The sequence below is a fragment of the Rhincodon typus genome, chromosome 3 (assembly GCF_021869965.1).
Source record: "Rhincodon typus isolate 14 chromosome 3, sRhiTyp1.1, whole genome shotgun sequence".
Taxonomy (NCBI): domain Eukaryota; kingdom Metazoa; phylum Chordata; class Chondrichthyes; order Orectolobiformes; family Rhincodontidae; genus Rhincodon; species Rhincodon typus.
Genome location: NC_063334.1, coordinates 62,964,502 through 62,982,187, shown reverse-complemented (window position 1 = coordinate 62,982,187; position 17,686 = coordinate 62,964,502). Strand labels below are relative to the sequence as shown.

At 43.2% G+C, this 17,686-nt stretch overlaps 2 protein-coding genes across 3 annotated transcripts in view; both read left to right on the top strand.

The window, feature by feature from the left end:
* anxa1a (annexin A1a) overlaps nt 1–6,665 on the top strand; it is a 25,768-nt gene extending 19,103 nt beyond the window's left edge. For both annotated transcript variants that reach the window (XM_048595144.1, XM_048595143.1), the window contains exons 11-13: nt 2,267–2,325; nt 5,303–5,425; nt 6,461–6,665. In XM_048595144.1, the coding sequence (XP_048451101.1) occupies nt 2,267–2,325; nt 5,303–5,425; nt 6,461–6,520 (242 nt within the window). In that variant the 3' untranslated portion in view covers nt 6,521–6,665. The remainder of the gene's footprint in view (nt 1–2,266; nt 2,326–5,302; nt 5,426–6,460) is intronic.
* Nucleotides 6,666–14,910: 8,245 nt separating this feature from the next.
* The window catches only part of mfsd3 (major facilitator superfamily domain containing 3), a 117,520-nt gene continuing 114,744 nt past the window's right edge, over nt 14,911–17,686 (top strand). Inside the window, exon 1 of the mRNA XM_048618886.1 lies at nt 14,911–15,143. The gene's annotated coding sequence lies outside the window, so the exon portion shown is untranslated. The remainder of the gene's footprint in view (nt 15,144–17,686) is intronic.

Genomic DNA, 17,686 nt, shown 5'->3' with positions numbered 1-17,686 from the left:
GCCTGCTGTGTTCATCCAGCTCTGCACCTTGTTGTCTCGGATTCTCCAGCATCTGCAGTTCCTACTATCTCTGGACTAATATATATCCTGGCTGAACTGAATCCCTGACTCCACTTTTCTGATTTTTGTGTTTAACCCATTAACCCTTGATCTCTCTTGTTCTAAAATCTATTGTGTTAAATACTCAAAGGCTTCACAGCTCACTAAATTCCAAACATTTACTACCCTTTGACAAATCCTCAGGCCATGGGTGACACCCATAGTCCTAGATGCTCCTGCAACAATAAACAACCTTTCTGCATCTATTATGTCCTCTGAATATTGAAACAGCCTCAGTCTTCTATACTGATTGTAAGGAATACAGGCTTAACATCTTGAGGAAAGTGCCTCCATACTTGGAATCAATGACTGAGCTTTCTCTAGACTAACTCAATTGCCAGTATATCTTCCCTTGGATGGGGCCCAAAACTGTTGTTCCTGTTGTTGTGGTCTGACTAGTCTTGTATAGTTTTGGCAAGACCTCCTCCTACTTCTGGTCTCTGATCCTAATCTTTGTTTTAAAACAGGGAAAGCAAAGAAAGCCTTTATTTATCTGCTGAGCCAGAATGGTAGCATTCTTTTGATTTTGTGCCTGAGGACCCTCAAAAATCCCTCTGAATTTTATGCAGTCTCTTCCTCCCCTCCCCCACTGTCCCTGATTTTTAAATGCTATTCACGCTTGTTATGAACTTTGGTAGGAAGAACCTCACTTCCCCACACTTTCATCTGTTAGACTTGCGCTCACTCTCAACCTGTCTATATAATCCCTCTGCAAACTCCTGTCATCCTCATATGCGACCAGTTTGGTGTCTCTTCCTTTTGTTACACGTTTTGAAGCATTTCACTACATAGTGGTTGTCCAGCTACAGGAGTCCACCCAAATCAAGGATTTTCCAACATCCATTCACTTTGAGGTGACTACAATTGGCACACAAGCAATACTTAATGGAGTGTGGCAGCAAGGAGTCTGACAGTGCAATTCCCATGACCTTCAAGTGAATGTGTGGGGTGACTGGAGGGAGTATGGAGTACAAACAATGGACTGGCTACAGCTATAATTAGCACCAAGAAAGATGGTAGTTATTTGGACCATCACTGAACATGCAGGTGACCTTCTTTGAGATAATGGCCTAGGCCATACCATCTTCTAATGTATCACTCAGACCTTGCCTCAATTATAATGGTCAGAAAGGTGGATGTTCACTTATCTGCACACAGCTCATCATGACTCCTCAAACTGAACCAGTCAGTATCTATATCTTGTAAGTCCTAGATGGCAGTTCTGTTTGGATTGATATGGCAAGTACCATTCATGCCACACAGGTGCCAGGTAATCACTTTTTTTCAACAAGAGAATACCATCTCTTTGACATTCGACAAAATTACCATTGTATTTCTTCCTACCCCATACCAATGCTGCACCATCCTGACTTGAAAGCCTATAACTGTTCCTTCTTTGACTGTGACGTGTCTTTTAGCTCAGTGATAATGCTAAGTGTATTTGCAAGCGGTGGAATGCGAACATTCATAACTGATCACCCTTAATTCCTACTTCCTGCCAAAAGATAAACAATGCTACCCTTACCAACAATGGTCAAGTACAATTTCAGGAGAGTCAAGCCATGTGACTGCTGTTTGTCTTTTTATTGTTCTGTTGCAGTACAGGCTTCTGCCTCTAGGTGTCTAGTCTGAAGTGCTGGTGCAACTAACACTGCACTCCTGATTCAAGTTGTACTCTTCACTATTACTGCAGCAGAAAGGGATTTTTAACATTTGGTTTCAACTAGTCATAAAATATCCCTATGGTTGCAGCCTGCTGGAAAATACTTTAGCGATTGGCAGCAAGTCATTTTTTTCTATGACTGACTGCATTCTTTGTACTACTGTTCTCATCATGAGACCATAAGTTTAGACTTCAGTTGCTCTGTTTTCAATTCTGTACTTTCACGTTGCCATGTAACAACCAGACTTGAAAAATCTCCTCTCCCCTGGAGAAAGCAAAGGTTCACACTTTTCCCTTGAACCCTACCCAATTCACTTTCTGCTGCAGCCACTTTTTTTCCTAATGTTAGTGGAGTCTAACAAATGTGCCATCTATAGCACTTTGTGAAATGCATCATGTAACAGCCTTTCCCCCTTCCTCCCCCCCCCCCCCCAACAATGATGAAACTATTGCATAGTTAAATTCACTGAAATTTTGACTTTGTTCACATTTTTCTTTTGACAGTGCGATGCATTGGAAACAAACCAGACTACTTTGCTGAAAAGCTGTATAATTCCATGAAGGTAACTGTCTTGGCACATTAGCACAATTGGAAGCCATGACAATGAAAGGGTGCAGTAGCATCAAGTTCTCAGCTAAGTGACAGTTCAAGTACAAAAAGATTTACAGAACACTGCTTACTACACCAAAGTTTGTAAAGATTGAAGACAGTAATAGACTTTAAGGACATGCCTTTCTTGAGCAGGGAAGGTACTGGCAGATGAAATTTAATGCAGGACAATATTAGTATGAATACTAATATTAAGTAGCAACCAGATGAATTCCCCTACCATCTACTTTTCCCACCCAAATCTTTATTGTAAGAGAAACCAAATTAACTGGACTTGTGTTAAAGGGTCAGCTTATTAGCCACTAACAGGAGAATAAATAATAGAATGCAGCATCAAGATTAGAAATTTAAACTGGGGTAGGAGCATCTTTAAAAAGATGTCTGTCTGTTCTGCAATTTGGTCTTCATGGAGAACATTACCATCTGACTTGATGGTAACAACCACTGATGGACTTTAGTGTTAAGACTTTTTTGGTTCTGAGTTAGCTGACAGGCTTTTAACTCATTATTTCCTTCAATGTTCACTTCACTGGCTTCCAGCACACTTGGGAGAGTCTGCCTTTACTTCCATAGAGGAGTATCTAATGATGAGTCTCAAGCTGTGACCTTCACAGTGCACTAATCCACATCAGGCCACTGACAGGGTAAAACAATCATGTCTCCAGTTCAGGACATCATTCTCAGGAAATGGCTTTCTGCTGAGATGTAGTCAGCACCTCACTATCTCAGCTAGAATGTCACTGTCTACTTGCTCTGATTTGCATCTCTGCTTTTGAAAGGTTGTTTTGAAATTCTTTTGTGACTTTTGAAATGTTACATTCCAGAGTTCCTCTGATCAGTACTAAAGTGCTGAATCTGCAGTTGTTTAGCTGTGTCCCTTCTCTGAATTGCATGTTTATTCAATGTGCCTAAATTTGGGGTTGTGATCATGAGGATATATGCAAAACATGGTTATACTGCAGAGAAATCGCTTTATTTTCAAGGTGGCAACTGGATAAGCAAGTGTATTGCATTCTACAGCTTAAATGCAGAAGCTACAGACTTTTAAACTGGTGCAAAGTACTTTGACCTTAACTTGTTTGGCCCTGGAAAGACAAGTCTAATTCTGGGCATCAAACTAGAAAGTAGAAGGCTTTGGGGAGCATAATACTGACTTTTTTAAAGAATGGAATGTATAGGCATTTTTTACAGACATGAAGCTGGAGTGCTTTTTCTGGATTAGAAGGCAGACTTCACATTTCTTTAATGTGAAGGGTTTAAATTAAATTTGAGGGAAAATTTTTTTGACTGAAAAGCTGCAAGTAGAAGGAATAGACTTGGTGACTAAAACACTTTAAGGTGAGATGTAATTGTAACACTAGTAGAAATCCAGACACCCAGGCAGATATGGGTTGAAATGTTACTATGGCAGAACTTTTTAAATTTTAAAATCTGGAATTGAAGACTAGCTTTATATTGACCAAGACCACAACCATTTTTAAGAAAGAAAAACACACCTGGTTCATTACCCTTTTTTTAGGGAAGGAAATCTGCTATCTGGTCTGGCCTATATGCAATATCTGCATTTGCAGATGACACCACGCTGGGTGGCAGTGTGTGCTGAGGAGAATGCTAAGAGATTGCAGGGTGACTTGGACAGAATGTCTGAGGGCAAATACTTTACAAATGCAATATAACATGGATAACTTTGCCTGACTGTTTTTTGTGACTAGATTATTATTTGGAAGGTCAGGAAAAGGTGAGGTGTCATGATGCAGCAGGCAGTGAAGAAAGCTAATGGCATGCTGGCCTTCATAGCGAGAGGATTTAAGTATTGCAGTAAGGCAGTCTTGCTGCAGTTATACAGGGCCTTGGTGAGGCCACACCTTGAGTATTGTCTCCAGGTTTGGCCTCCTAATCTGAGGAAGGATGTTCTTGCTATTGAGGGAGTCCAGAGAAGGTTCACCAGACTGATTTCCTGGGATGGCAGGACTGACATGAGGAAAAACTGGATTGACTGAGTTCGCATTCAATGGAATTTAGAATGAGGAGTTTTTGTAGAAACATACAAAATCCTGATGGCATAGGACTGCCTTCAATGAAGGAAGATTGTTCCCAATGTTGGAAGTCCAGAACAAGGGGTAAGCTATCCAGGACTAAGATGAGGAGGAATTTCTTCACTCAGTTTTGAACCTGTAGAATTCTCACCCATGGGAAGCTGTTGGGGCCAACTCATTAGATATATTCAAGAGGGAGCTGGATGCAGCCTTTACAGCTAAAGAGCCCAGTGGGAATGGGATACTGAGATGGCATAATCGGCTGTGATTGTATTGAATGGTGGTGCAGGCTTGAAGGGCAGAATGGCCTACTCCTGCACCTATTTGCTATGTTTTGTTTTTGTTACATGTGACTTCAGACCCACAGCAATGTGGTGGATTATTAATGGCCCTCAATTGGTCTAGAGCAACCAGTGCATGGGCAAATGCTAGCAATTCCCACATCATGGGAAGAATAACATGGAAAACATTCTTCATTAGAATGTGGAATGATGGAGATAGACCTGTTTTGTTTTTGAAAGGGTTTGACGGGGATATGAACATAAAATGAAGCTGAATGGCCATATCTGTGCTGTATCAATTTAAGATGTCCGTCAAGGGAAATGGTTGTCTTAAACAGGTGGACCAGACACTTCAAATGGTTGGTAAATTTCTAATGTGGACTATGTGCACAGGTCTAACCAGCTGTTTTGCCTCACTTTAGTGAATCACTTTTCATTTGCTTGAGGTAGCCCATATAATTTAAAATTCACTTAGGTTACTCGTCCAACACAATCACCTATAGCACTGTACTCTAGCAATGCCTTTCTTAAACTTATTTTTAAAATGAATCCAGTCAGCTCAAGAGCTGTCTTTTTTAAAAATGAGTTGTTAAACCACACTTTGCTTGAACAGGGCCATGGTACAAGAGATAAAGTATTGATCAGAATTATGATTTCCCGCTCTGAAGTGGATATGAAGGACATCAAAGTGGCATACAAGGCTAAATACGGAACAACACTTTACAAAGCTATCAAGGTAAGATTGCACTTCAATTGTATTTCACAAAACTAATCCCGCCTTTTTTGGATCATGCCCTACAACATTGCTCTTGTAGATTATAATCTAGCTTTATTTATTTGGAAAGTGTTAATTTGACTGACTATATATTTCTAGAGATGTTTCCTTGATCCAAGTGGACAGTTGAGGTTTGTAAAGAAGAAAAGTGAAGCCAGGAAATTATGAACCTGTTTAGCATGATTATTTGTAGGGATGTAACTGGAATCGAAGATCAAACTTGTCTCAATTTTTCAACACTTGGGTTTTGGGCTTCCACTCTTTCCTCTAAATTTAGTTGGAACTGTATCTTTGAAGTAGATTTTGAATCTGGTGAGAATGAAGTTTTTTGTGCTGAGCTTAACATTATGAACTAGAATGCTCATCCCTAATGCAAAACAGTGGGGTGATCACTAGCATTTGGATTGGCAACCACAATAAACTGGCCTCGGGTTGGGGGTGAGGTGGAGAGGAAATTAAAGGTATCCCTTCAAACTGAGCTCTTTGTCAGAATCCATGACCTTTCCTTTGAAGGAAAACAGTATTAAAAATGTTTTATGAAGTATGATCTAATTGTGTACTTATCATTAATTGATGTAAAGATGACATTAGTCTTGTGCATAAACAGGCTTTAGTCAGTTTTAACATCTCCCATGCTGCAGCTTTGGTCTTAAGCTTTCTAGACACTTTTTTACTTTTGGCCATGCTTGGATGGTCTTGGTCAAGCAGATTAAGCATTAATAAATTGACTCTTAATCCAACAAAACAACTGAACACTACAATTCCAGAATTTTCAAATTGTTTCCAATAGTTAGTTTTAAGTGAGTCTGGAGTGGCTTTTCCAGCCAAGACTAATGTATTGCAAGCATACTTGATTATTGCCTCTTCTGCACATTTGTCTGAACAATAATAACCTGCTGGGATGCATTTCATTCCTGAATGAGTTAAAATGTAAACTTGAGTTTAATATTCTTGTGCATGATGGTACTAATCTTGGTTTCCTTTCATTTCACGCAGAATGACACCAAGGCAGACTATGAGAAAATCCTGCTGGCTCTATGTGGAAGTGATGAGTGATTTTGGTGTGTGCTGACCAAATGTCTGTGGATACTCTTTTGTCATGTTCAGTAACTGTAATGAAGCTAACCATGATTGGAAATATTGACATAACATTGAATACCTTTTTAATGGTACAAATAAAAAGTTCTGAATTATCTGAAAATGTAATCACTTGCTACCAAACAAGAGGAAATAATTGGAAATTAACTGGCCTTCATCTTGAAGTACTGAGTTGCACTGATGTCTCTCCCTGCTAACTTTTTTCCTTCAGGGTAGCTACAAGTTTCTCAATTTCTGATCTTTAGCTGTAAATTTTTAGGTTCTGGTGTCTACGTAGGCTGCCAAACTTTGGTACCCATATAAACTAAATTACCAAATGGCTTCTGATCACTTTTGGTAATTTAGGTGAAAGTTAGCAAAAGCATTGCAAACTAATCTACAATGTCAATCTGTCTAATACTAATGTCACTTGATGCCATGACACTGATAGCAATAATGAGCAGAGAGTGGGTTGGAGAAACCATCAAATACGTGATGGAACAGACAACATCTTTCCTCACTTACTACCATTCAGTTGGGTATGGGGAAGGACAAAAACTTCCCTCCCAAGGAGCAACTGTGCTGCAAGTGGTATTTAAAGAAAACAGAAGCAGGAATAGGCCATTCAGCCCTTTGACCCTGCTCTGCCACTTTGTATCATTGCTGATCATCCACTTAGTACCCTCTTCCCATTGCATTTGATCCTTTTAGCCCTAAGCATCATATAACTCCATCTTGCAAGCATTAATGTTTTGCCCTTAACTCCTTTCTGAAGCAGGAAATTCCAATGGCTCATCACTTCTGGGTGAAGAGATTTTTTCCTCCTCAATCCTAAATGGCCCGCCACATATCCTGACATCTATTTCTGGATGCTGCTACCATTTGGTAATATCCTGTGTTTACCCTGTCTAATCTTGTCTATTTTAAAAAATCTAACTTGAGATTTTTCACCCCTCCATTATCAAGATTACCTTGATTGCACCCCCTCCATATTCAAAAAGAATGTCTATCCTTGGCTAAGGAGACAAATTGCCCATACTCCACATGTGGTCTCACCAAGGCCCTGAACAACTACAGCATGGCACCCCCCCGCCCCTGCCATCTTCACTATGAAGGCCAATTATCCACTTGCAGCCTTCACTGCCTGTTGCACCTGCCTACTTGTTTTCAGTAACCAATATACAATGACACCAGGTCTTGTTGCACCTTTTTCCAACTATCCTTTTTTGCTACCAAAGCAGAACCTTGCATTTTATCTACACACTTCATGTGCCCTGCATTAGCAGCTTGTCTAAATCACACAAACATCTTTGCATTCTCCTCACTGAGCTTTGTCTCACCTGCAATCTGAAATGCCACTTTGCTTATCCTTGTTTAAATCCTCATTGTTTGGATCCCAGCTATTCTCAATGATCTTTCAGTACTGTACTAATCACTTTTCACTTGAAAACCAAGCCTCCAGGGTTATGAAAATGGCAAGCCTGGCACAGTAGGTAGTGTTGGGGCTCCTGAGCTTGCTTGCCCCCCCCACCCCCCCCCCGACCAGTGGAATTTTTTCTCCTTTTTATTTCACTTTTTTTTTTTCTTGAGGCCAGGGGCAGTGGCTGGAGTATTGGTATGGAGTGGGTCTCCTGGCAATGACAGCAGTGTCAGCAAGGTGGTAGCAGTAGTGGACTAAAACCCAAATGGGTTTTTCTGACCATTCTATATGGAATTCCAATTTTTCCCCATCTGCTATGGCAGGATTCCAACATGGGTCCCCAGGACAATACTTGGGTCTCTGGATCAACAGTCTAATCACAATACCACTAGGCATCAACTCCCCAGTCCTTCTGACTGAGACCTACACTTTGTATCCTGATCTTTTTTAAATTTTCATATCTGTAGAAAATTTTACAAGCTGCTTTCTTTCCCCATGTGAAAGATGAATATAAACCCTTTCCCTCTTAACCTTGAGACTTTGGTTTCTTAACTTAAATGTTTTATTCATGCATAGGAGACAGAAATAGATGTCATATTAAATCTTTATTGTCAAAACCAGGTTCTTTACTCGTCAAACAATTGACAATAAATTCCTTAAATTTGCAATGAAAATTGTTACACAAAGTATCTATGTACAGACTATATTACCCAATGTTCTCCCATTCCGGTTTTGAGTCTCTGGCTTGAGCACCCTATTGTCCATTGAAGAATCCCGGCTGTAAATGCTGTCTTCACAAAGCTCCTCCTTTTGGGGACAGGGTTAGCAGTTAACAATATACATCCTGCCCTTTGCTCAGCCCTGCTTGTCTGGTACCAGCAAACCTGAAAACTTGAGTTTTTGGGTGCCTTCCAAGTTGTTCTGGTCTGGGTGCAATTCTAACTGTGTGGTCCCTGCTCCTAGGTACAACTATTGACATTCCTGTCTGCCACCTTTCTGATTGCACAGCACTTATTGGAAGTGTCCCCTATCCTTTTCAAGGGAGGAGATGCCCAAAAACATGCTGCTGATTTGTCTTTTTACAAGTAATATCCCTGTGTAATTCTGCCCAGTGAGGCTAAACCCAGCTTTCCAGTCTACTGTTAGACTATCGGCACCAGCATTAAATTCTGCTCTATTTGGCTGGTTTTACACCATTTAGCTGCAAAAACACTCTTTTTTTGAGGGACAGCAAGAATCTTGCCACCCTGTTCTGATTTCATGTTTTCTTTTGAGTAACAAAGTCTGATAGCATGTTAAAGATGGGCTGATCTCTCTGCTCTCCAACACCAGTATCAGAATCTATATGACAATATGGTAGGTTTTTTGTCCCTTTTTGAGTTGCAGGCTTGTAGTAATAAGTTCTGCACCTATAAATGGTGTCACAGGGCACTTAGATTTTTTTTGCAGTAAGACTGGTCAAATTGACTGGACACCAGTAAGTCATAATGTAGACTTTTCCCTTGTGCCTGTATTTTCTGCTGTTTTGCATCTGTCCTTTTAAAGACCATTTGGAACTCTTTTTTTTTTTTATAAATTGGACCCCAGCAACAGCCCACTTTTCTTGGCATATTCCCTGTGTTCTTCAATAAGTTGTGGTCTTTAGTTTTGGTGATTTATAACTTCAGCTCTGAACTCTTGACAGTTTGTCATGTTGCTGTCACTTTTTTCAGTCTTTGGTGTCTGCCTATTTGGTGCCAGTTTGTCTTTTTGTGGTTTTCCCCACATATTTGCATGTTAGCCCATCTAATACATAGACCTCACAAATGTTATAGCATTATCTTGGTTTTTTCAACACTAGCTATTTACAGCATTGATTTCAGACTCTCATGGTCTGGATTTTTTGCTTATTGATTTTTCTGGGCATTACACAACTGACTCCACTACAGTGACTGAAAGCCAGGTCACACATCACATGTCATGACAACAGTAACAAGTGACCTGGAATTTAAGCCATAACTTTAACAAGGAGCCAAATTTGAGTCTCAACCAAGTGAAACCAACCATTTGAGTCGTGTAGATGATTTCAGGCTGGTTTTGGGGAAGAATGAATTCTGCCTTTTCCTCTGAAGTCAGCTGCCTGGTTTTGAACATTGAATACAGTGCTGACAGGGTGCAGTACAAGCAAATGCAGAATGGCAGTAGAAAAGGAAGTACCAAAGACCTGGTCTAGCTATTGCTCACTCCATGTGTTTTTTAATGCTTTGCCTATAGGCCCTGGGGAAAACACTTTAATGAGAGGTCCACTTGCAATTGTAAACCTCTACTTACCAACTGGCCAGTTAAAAGGTTCAAAACCTGAACCCGTTGTTAGTGATTAGGTTACATGGTTGGTGTAGTTCCCCTTCTCAGTTGGAATCTGTAGCCTGGACTGAGTCTAATGTCTTAAATAACATGGCTGGATATGTATGTTATGTCCTTCCCCCTCCCCCAAATCCCACTCCTTACAAATTACAATGCGAGTAGAAATGTTTATATAGATGTTCAGTCATCTGAAGCATTGCTTTTTGTCACCATCTTATTGGTATTTTCAACTTTATTCTGTCTTCAGCCTATTCCATAGATTCTTTAGTTCTATAAAAATAATTTTAAAACACCTGACAAATTCTCTAACTTTCAGTGCAAGTGGGCCCTCCTGAGAGAGTCAGTCAAGAACCTGATGACCAATGTACTTGGTATTAATGGAGCAGGTAGCTATTGATCAACTGTTTTGACATGTATAGAGTAGTTAACATCTGCTGCTCCCATTGCCCTGGCTTTGAGGCTCATTAGTTCCAATATTTTGCACATATGCAAACTGCAGAAGATGAGTGCATTCTAAAAAGCTCCTTTTCACATACTCAGCTGATGTGTCCAAATCTGGTATCTACTTCTCAACTTGCCTTTTTTGGGGGGAGAAAAAAGCCACTTTCAACTGAATGAAATATCCCAAGTCATGTCATATAAGAATGATTAAATACAATTTGCTACTAAGCTACATCTAGCTGTATGAATCTGGGTGGTCAACAGCTTAAGCAACAAGCTAGCTTTTACAAAAACTACTTTAAAGGGATAGGTCACTTATTATCTCTAAGAACTGCTGATGCTGGAGTCAGAAAAGTGTAGAGCTGGAGGAGCACAGCAGACCAGGCAACATCAGAGGAGCAGGAAAGTTGGCATTTCGGTCAGGACCCTTCAGAAATTTGGGGGGAGTGGATAGAGGAGAAAGAAGAGAGGGGTAGGGAAAAGGAGCTCAAAGAAGGGAGGGGTGGGGTTGGGGAAGGTAGGTGGGATAGTGATAGGTGAGTGCAGTGAGGTGGGAGGAGTGGATTCATGGGAGAGAAGATGGACAAGTCAAGGAGGTGGGGATGAGAGGGAGGATTGGTCATGGGATGAGGCTGGGGTGATTTTGAAACTGGTAAAATCCACATTTAGGCCATTGGGCTGTGGGCTCCTAAGGCGGAATATGAGGTGCTACTCCTCTAGTTTCTGGGTGACATCATTGTGACACTGGAGGAGGCCCAGGATGGACATGTCACCCAGGGAGTGGGAGGGGACGTTGAAATGGTTCGCGAACAGAGTGCAGGCACTCACAAAGCGGTCTCCGAGTCTCTGCTTGGTCTCCCTGATGTAGAAGATGCTGAGATGCAAGAAAGAACCCTCAGAGCTTTGGAAGCTGACGGTACAGCCATTATGAGTGCAATGTTGAATGCTTCTAAGAAAAATGATGCCTATCAGAGGCAGGCTATAACATGAGTAGTAACCTGAGGGATAACACAGATGAATGGTGGCTTTAAATATATTAAAGAGGCAGATGGAGTTTTGGTATGGCAAATCAGGGCAGGATTCCTAAACTTAATGGTAGGATTCTTCAGAGTGTTGCTGACCAAAGAGATCTTGGGGTGCAAGTTCATAATTCCTTGAAAGTGGAGTCATAGGTAAATAGGGTGGTGAAGGTGTTTGATACACTTGCCTTTATTAGTCAGTGCAGAGTATAGGAGTTGCGATGTCATATTGTATCTGTACAGGACAGTGTTTAGGTCACTTTTGGAATACTGCATTCAGTTCTGATCTCCCTGCTTTGGAAGGATGTTGTGAAACTGGAAAGTGTTCAGAAAAGATTTAGAAGAATGTCACCAGGGTTGGAGGGTTTGAGCTTTAGGGAGAGGCTGCGGTTATCCTCCCTGGAGCATTGGAGGCTGAGGTGTGACCTTCTAAAGGTCTATAAAATCATGAGGGGCATGAATAGGGTGAATAGCCAAGGTTATCTTCCTAGGGTAGGGGAGTCCAGAACTAGAGGGCATATGTTTAAGGTGAGAGGGGAAAGATTTAAAATGGACCTAAGGGGTAACTTTTTCATGCAGAGGGTGGTGTGGATATAGAATGAGCTGCCAGAGGAAGTGGTGAAGGGTGGTACAATTACAACATTTAAAAGGCATCAGGATGGGTATATGAATAGAGAGAGTTTAGAGGGATATGGACCAAACGCTGGCAAATGGGAGTAGATTATTTTAGGATATCTGGTCTGTATGGACGAGTTGGACTGAAGGGTCTGTTTCTGTGCTTGTACAACTGACTCTATTTAGCGATTTGCCCCGTAGTTTGTATTATTGTAGATCACCAGAAGAGATCTAATATGCACAACTCCTATCTGATTAATGGGAGATGCACAAACCACCTTCCTGTGTTTTTTTATTTTAAAAATATACTTTATTCATTTTGGCAAAAAAAAACTTTGACACAAAAGCAGTTTGGTTCTGCATCGTTGCACATCAAGTAAATACAAAACATTGGAATTTGACTGTACACAAAACCAATGACCCTTTTACACACACGAGACTGATATTTGCATATATTTTATCCACTGAGAGGGTCCGATAACTGAACGGTCTCCCATTTACCTTCAGTGGGAAAACCTCAGACCGTGGTCCTTCCCGATTGTGCCTTGGCAGCAGCTGCCCCAAGCTTCAGTGTATCCCTCGGCACATAGTCCTGGACCTTGGAATGAGCCAGTCTGCAACACTTGGTCAGGGTCACTCCTTGTTCTGGAAGACCAGCAAGGTTCAGGCAAACCAAAGACCATCATTCAGACGCAGTTGATGTTTGTCTCGTTGTGCATCCCGGGGAACAGACTGTAGAACACAGAGTCCTGCATCACGGAGCTGCTCAGGATGAACCTCAGCAAAAACAACTGCATCTTCCTCCAGACTTCCCTCACAAAGGCATATTCCAGAAGGAGGTGTGTGACAGTCATATCCCCATCGCAGCTACTTCAAAGGCAGCATGCTGTGGCACAGGCTGACTGGGCATGCGTAAAGGATCTCACAAGTAGTGCCCTTCTCACCACCAGCCAGCAATGTCTCAGTGTTTGTTGGAAAGTTCTGGCGATTAGGCATTCTGCCAAATGACTTTGACAGTCAGCATGGGGAAACCACTCGACAAGATGCACCCTCTCCTTTTCCTGCAGGGTGTCGAGGATGCTACGTGCTGACCACTGCCTGATGGACTTGTGGTCATAGGGTGTTTTTCTTTGCAAATTTCTCCTCGAAGGACCGGTGATACGGGACGATCCAACTACTTGGAACGTTCCACAGCAACGAGGCCAGTATCATCCTTTGCAACGCCGGGGACAGGTAGAACCTCAGTAAGTAGTGACACTTGTGTGGTTGTTTACAGGGCGTCTATGCATAGCTTGATGATGGCATCATTGGGTATATTCTCTCCCCCCCGCAAACCCCTCCCCTATCTAGAATTTTGTACCTGGTCTATCTTCGGCTTCCAGATGAAATGGAAGATGACTGGGTGACTGAAACAGCATACTTTTGGAGGATGGGCCAGACTTGTGCTACGCACAACAGAGACAGTCCTCATTCCTGATGACCAGGTCTTTTTCCTGCAATGGAGAGGGAGCGGTGCTCCCAAAGGACCAGTTTCTGCTTCACTTTGGTAATGTGATCCTCTCAAGATTTTGTGCACTCCTGGCCCCTCCGAACCATATTCCCAGCACCTTTCAGATATTCTGTCCTGATGGTAAAGAGAATGAATGAAGGTTGGCCCGGTTCCCAAAGAACATGGCCTCGCTCGTTCCTCGATTTACCTTGGCACCCGAGGCCAGTTCGAACTGGTGCAGAGGCTCATGAGTCTGCGCACCGACAGCAGATCCAGGCGGAAAACGGCGATGTCATCCATGTGCAGGGAGGCTTTGACTTGCAGGCCTCTGCTACCTGGAATGGTCACCCCTCTCAGGCTTGCTTTCTTCCTGTTGGACTCAGCAAAAGGGACTATACAACACACAAACAAGCCAGGAGAGAGTGCGCAGCCCTGCCTGACTCCGGATCTGATCAGGAAGCTTTCTGATTCCCACCCACTGATTGAGCCTCGGGGAAGAGGGCACAAACTGGGAAGGTTTTGTGAACTGTTGGAGGCAGCATGTTGGTTCTGCATTTAGTACTGCTGCCTCACAGCGCCAGAGACCCAGATTTGATTCCACCATCAGCAACTGTCTGCATGGAGTTGGCACAATCTCATCATTGGCCATGTGGGTTTTCTCTGGGTGCTCTAGTTTCCTCTCACTGCCCAAGAAGTGCAGGTTAGGTGGATAGGCCATGCTAAATTGCCTACAGTGGCTAGGCATGCGCAGGCTGGGTGGATTAGCATGGGAAATGCAGGTTTAAGGTGGGATACTTTTCGGAGGTTCAGTATGGACCAGATGGGACGAATGGCCTGCTTCCACACTGTAGGGATTCTATATGAAACTTGATGTTTAGGCTGCATTGTCTTCACATCCTGCTGTCCCGGACAAATACAGGACAAACAGTAAAAGGAGTATTTCTGCAGTTTCGTTCCTGTACCAGTTGTGACCTCTAGGGGAACCTGCAAACGGAAATACATTGAAATCCAAAACCGCATTAAAAGGACGGAAATGGAGGGTGGCATGACATAAGTTTGCCAAATAATCGGTTTTCATGTTGTAACTTAGTTCTGTAAATAGAAGTGCCCACAATCTTAGGGAGTGTTCCATCTGCCAACACTTTCACTTCCCAGTTTACAGAACGGTGACGCCCTTTTTATGGTCACTCCGAGGCTGTTCGGGATTTTCATGAACACGCATCAGTTTAAACTACTGCTGCTGGACGGATATGAGAGACCAGCACCCGGGAAAGGGTGAGACCAGCAGCTTCTGCACTGTATCTGACTGTTCCCGGATAGGGTCAGCACAGGGCTCTCTGTACTGTATCAGACTGTTCCCGGACACTGTCAGCACAGGGCTCTCTGTACTGTATCTGACTGTTCCCAGACACTGTCAGCACAGGGCTCTCTGTACTGTATCTGACTGTTCCCAGACATTGTTAGGGCCCTCGGTACTGTATTTGACTGTTCCCGGTCACTGTTAGCACAGGGCTCTCTGCAATGTATCTGACTGTTCCCGGATAGTGTCAGCACAGGGCTCTCTGTACTGTATCTGACTGATCCTGGATAGTGTCAGCACAGGGCCCTCTGTACTGCATCAGACTGATTCCGGATAGTATTAACACAGGGTCCTCTGTACTGTATCTGTCTGTACCTGGTCACTGTTAGCACAGGGCTCTCTTTACTCTATCAGACTGTTCCCGGTCACTGTCAGCACAGGGTCCTCTGTACTGTATCAGACTGATCCCGGAGTGTCAGCACAGGACCCTCCGTACTGCATCAGACTGATCCCGGATAGTGTCAGCACAGGACCCTCCGTACTGCATCAGACTGATTCCGGATAGTATTAGCACAGGGTCCTCTGTACTGTATATCTGACTATACCTGGTCACTGTCAGCACAGGGTCTCTACTGTATCTGACTGTTTTCGGGCACTGTCAGGGTCCTCTGTACTGTATCAGACTGATCCCGGATACTGTCAGCACAGGGCTCTCTGTACTGTATCAGACTGATCCTGGATAGTGTCAGCACAGGGCTCTAATTAGAGTCATACAGCATAGAAACAGACCCTTCGGTCCAACTCATCCATGCCGATCAGGTATCCTAAATTAATCCCGTCGTATTTGCCAGCATTTGGCCTATATCCTTCTAAACCCTTCCTATCCATGTACCATCCAGATGCCTTTTAAATGTTGTGTAATTGTATCCACCTCCACCACTTCCTCTGGCAGCTCGTTCCATACATGTACCACCCACTGCATGAAAAAGTTGTCCCTCGGGTCCCTTTCCCCTCTCACTTTAAACCTATGCCCCTCTAGTTTTGGAATCCCCTACCCTGGGGAAAAGACTTTGGCTATTTACCTTATCCATGCCCCTCATGATTTTAGAAATCTCTATAAGGTCACCCCTTAGCCTCCAACGCTGCAAGGAAAATAGCCTCAGCCTATCCAGCCTCTCCCGACAGCTCAAACCCTGCAACATCATTGTAAATCTTTTCTGAACCCTTACAAGTTTCACAACATATTTCCTATAGCAGGGAGACCAGAATTGAATGCAGTATTCCAAAAGTGGCCTAACCAATGTCCTATACAGATGCAACATGACCTCCCAACTCCAATACTCAATGCACTGACCAATAAAGGCTAGCGTACCAAATGCCTTCTTCACTGCCCTGTCTACCTGCGACTCCACTTTCAAGGAACTATGTACCTGCACCTCAAGGTCTCTCTGTTCAGCAACACTCCCCAGGACCTTACCATTAAGTGTACAAGTCCTGCCCTGATTTGCCTTTCCAAAATGCAGCACCTCACATTTACCTAAATTAAATTCCATCTCCCACTCATTGGCCCAAGTGATCATGATCCCGTTGTACTCTGAGGTAACCTTCTTTGCTGTCCACTACACCTCCAATTTGTCAGCAAACTATACTAACCAAACCTCTGATGTTCACACCCAAATAATTTATATAAATGACAAAAAGGAATGGTCCCGGCACCGATCCTCGTGGCACACCACTGGTCACAGGCCTTCAGTCTGAAAAGCAACTCTCTACCACTACCCTCTGGCTCTCTGTTCTGTATCAGACTGATCCTGGATAGAGTCAGCACAGGGCTGTCTGTATTGTATCTGACTGTTCCCAGCTGGTGTCAGCACAGGGCTCTCTGTACTATATCTGACTGTTCCCAGATAGTGTCAGCACAGGGCCGTCTGCAATGTATCAGACTGATCCCGGATAGTTTCAGCATAGGGCCATCTGTACTGCATCAGACTGATTCCGTAGTATTAGCACAGGGTCCTCTGTACTGTGTCTGACTGTTCCCGGACACTGTCAGCACAGGGCTGTATCTACTGTATCAGACTGATCTTGGATACTGTCAGCACAGGGCTCTCTGTACTGTATCTGACTGTTCCCGGATAGTGTCAGCACAGGGCTCTCTATACTGTATCTGACTGTTCCCGGATAGTGTCAGCACAGGGCTCTCTGTACTGTATCTGACTGTTCCCGTATAGTGTCGGCACAGGGCTCTGTCGGCACAGGGCTCTATCTACTGAATATGACTATTCCTGGGCACTGTCAGGGTCCTCTGTACTGTATCTGACTGTTCCCAGTCACTGTCAGCACAGGGCTCTCTGTACTGTATCTGACTGTTCCCGGATAGTGTCAACACAGGGCTCTCTTCGACTGTTCCCAGAAAGTGTCAGCACAGGGCTCTCTGTACTGTATCTGACTGTTCCCAGTCACTGTCAGCACAGGGCCCTCTGTACTGTATCTGACTGTTCCCAGTCACTGTCAGCGC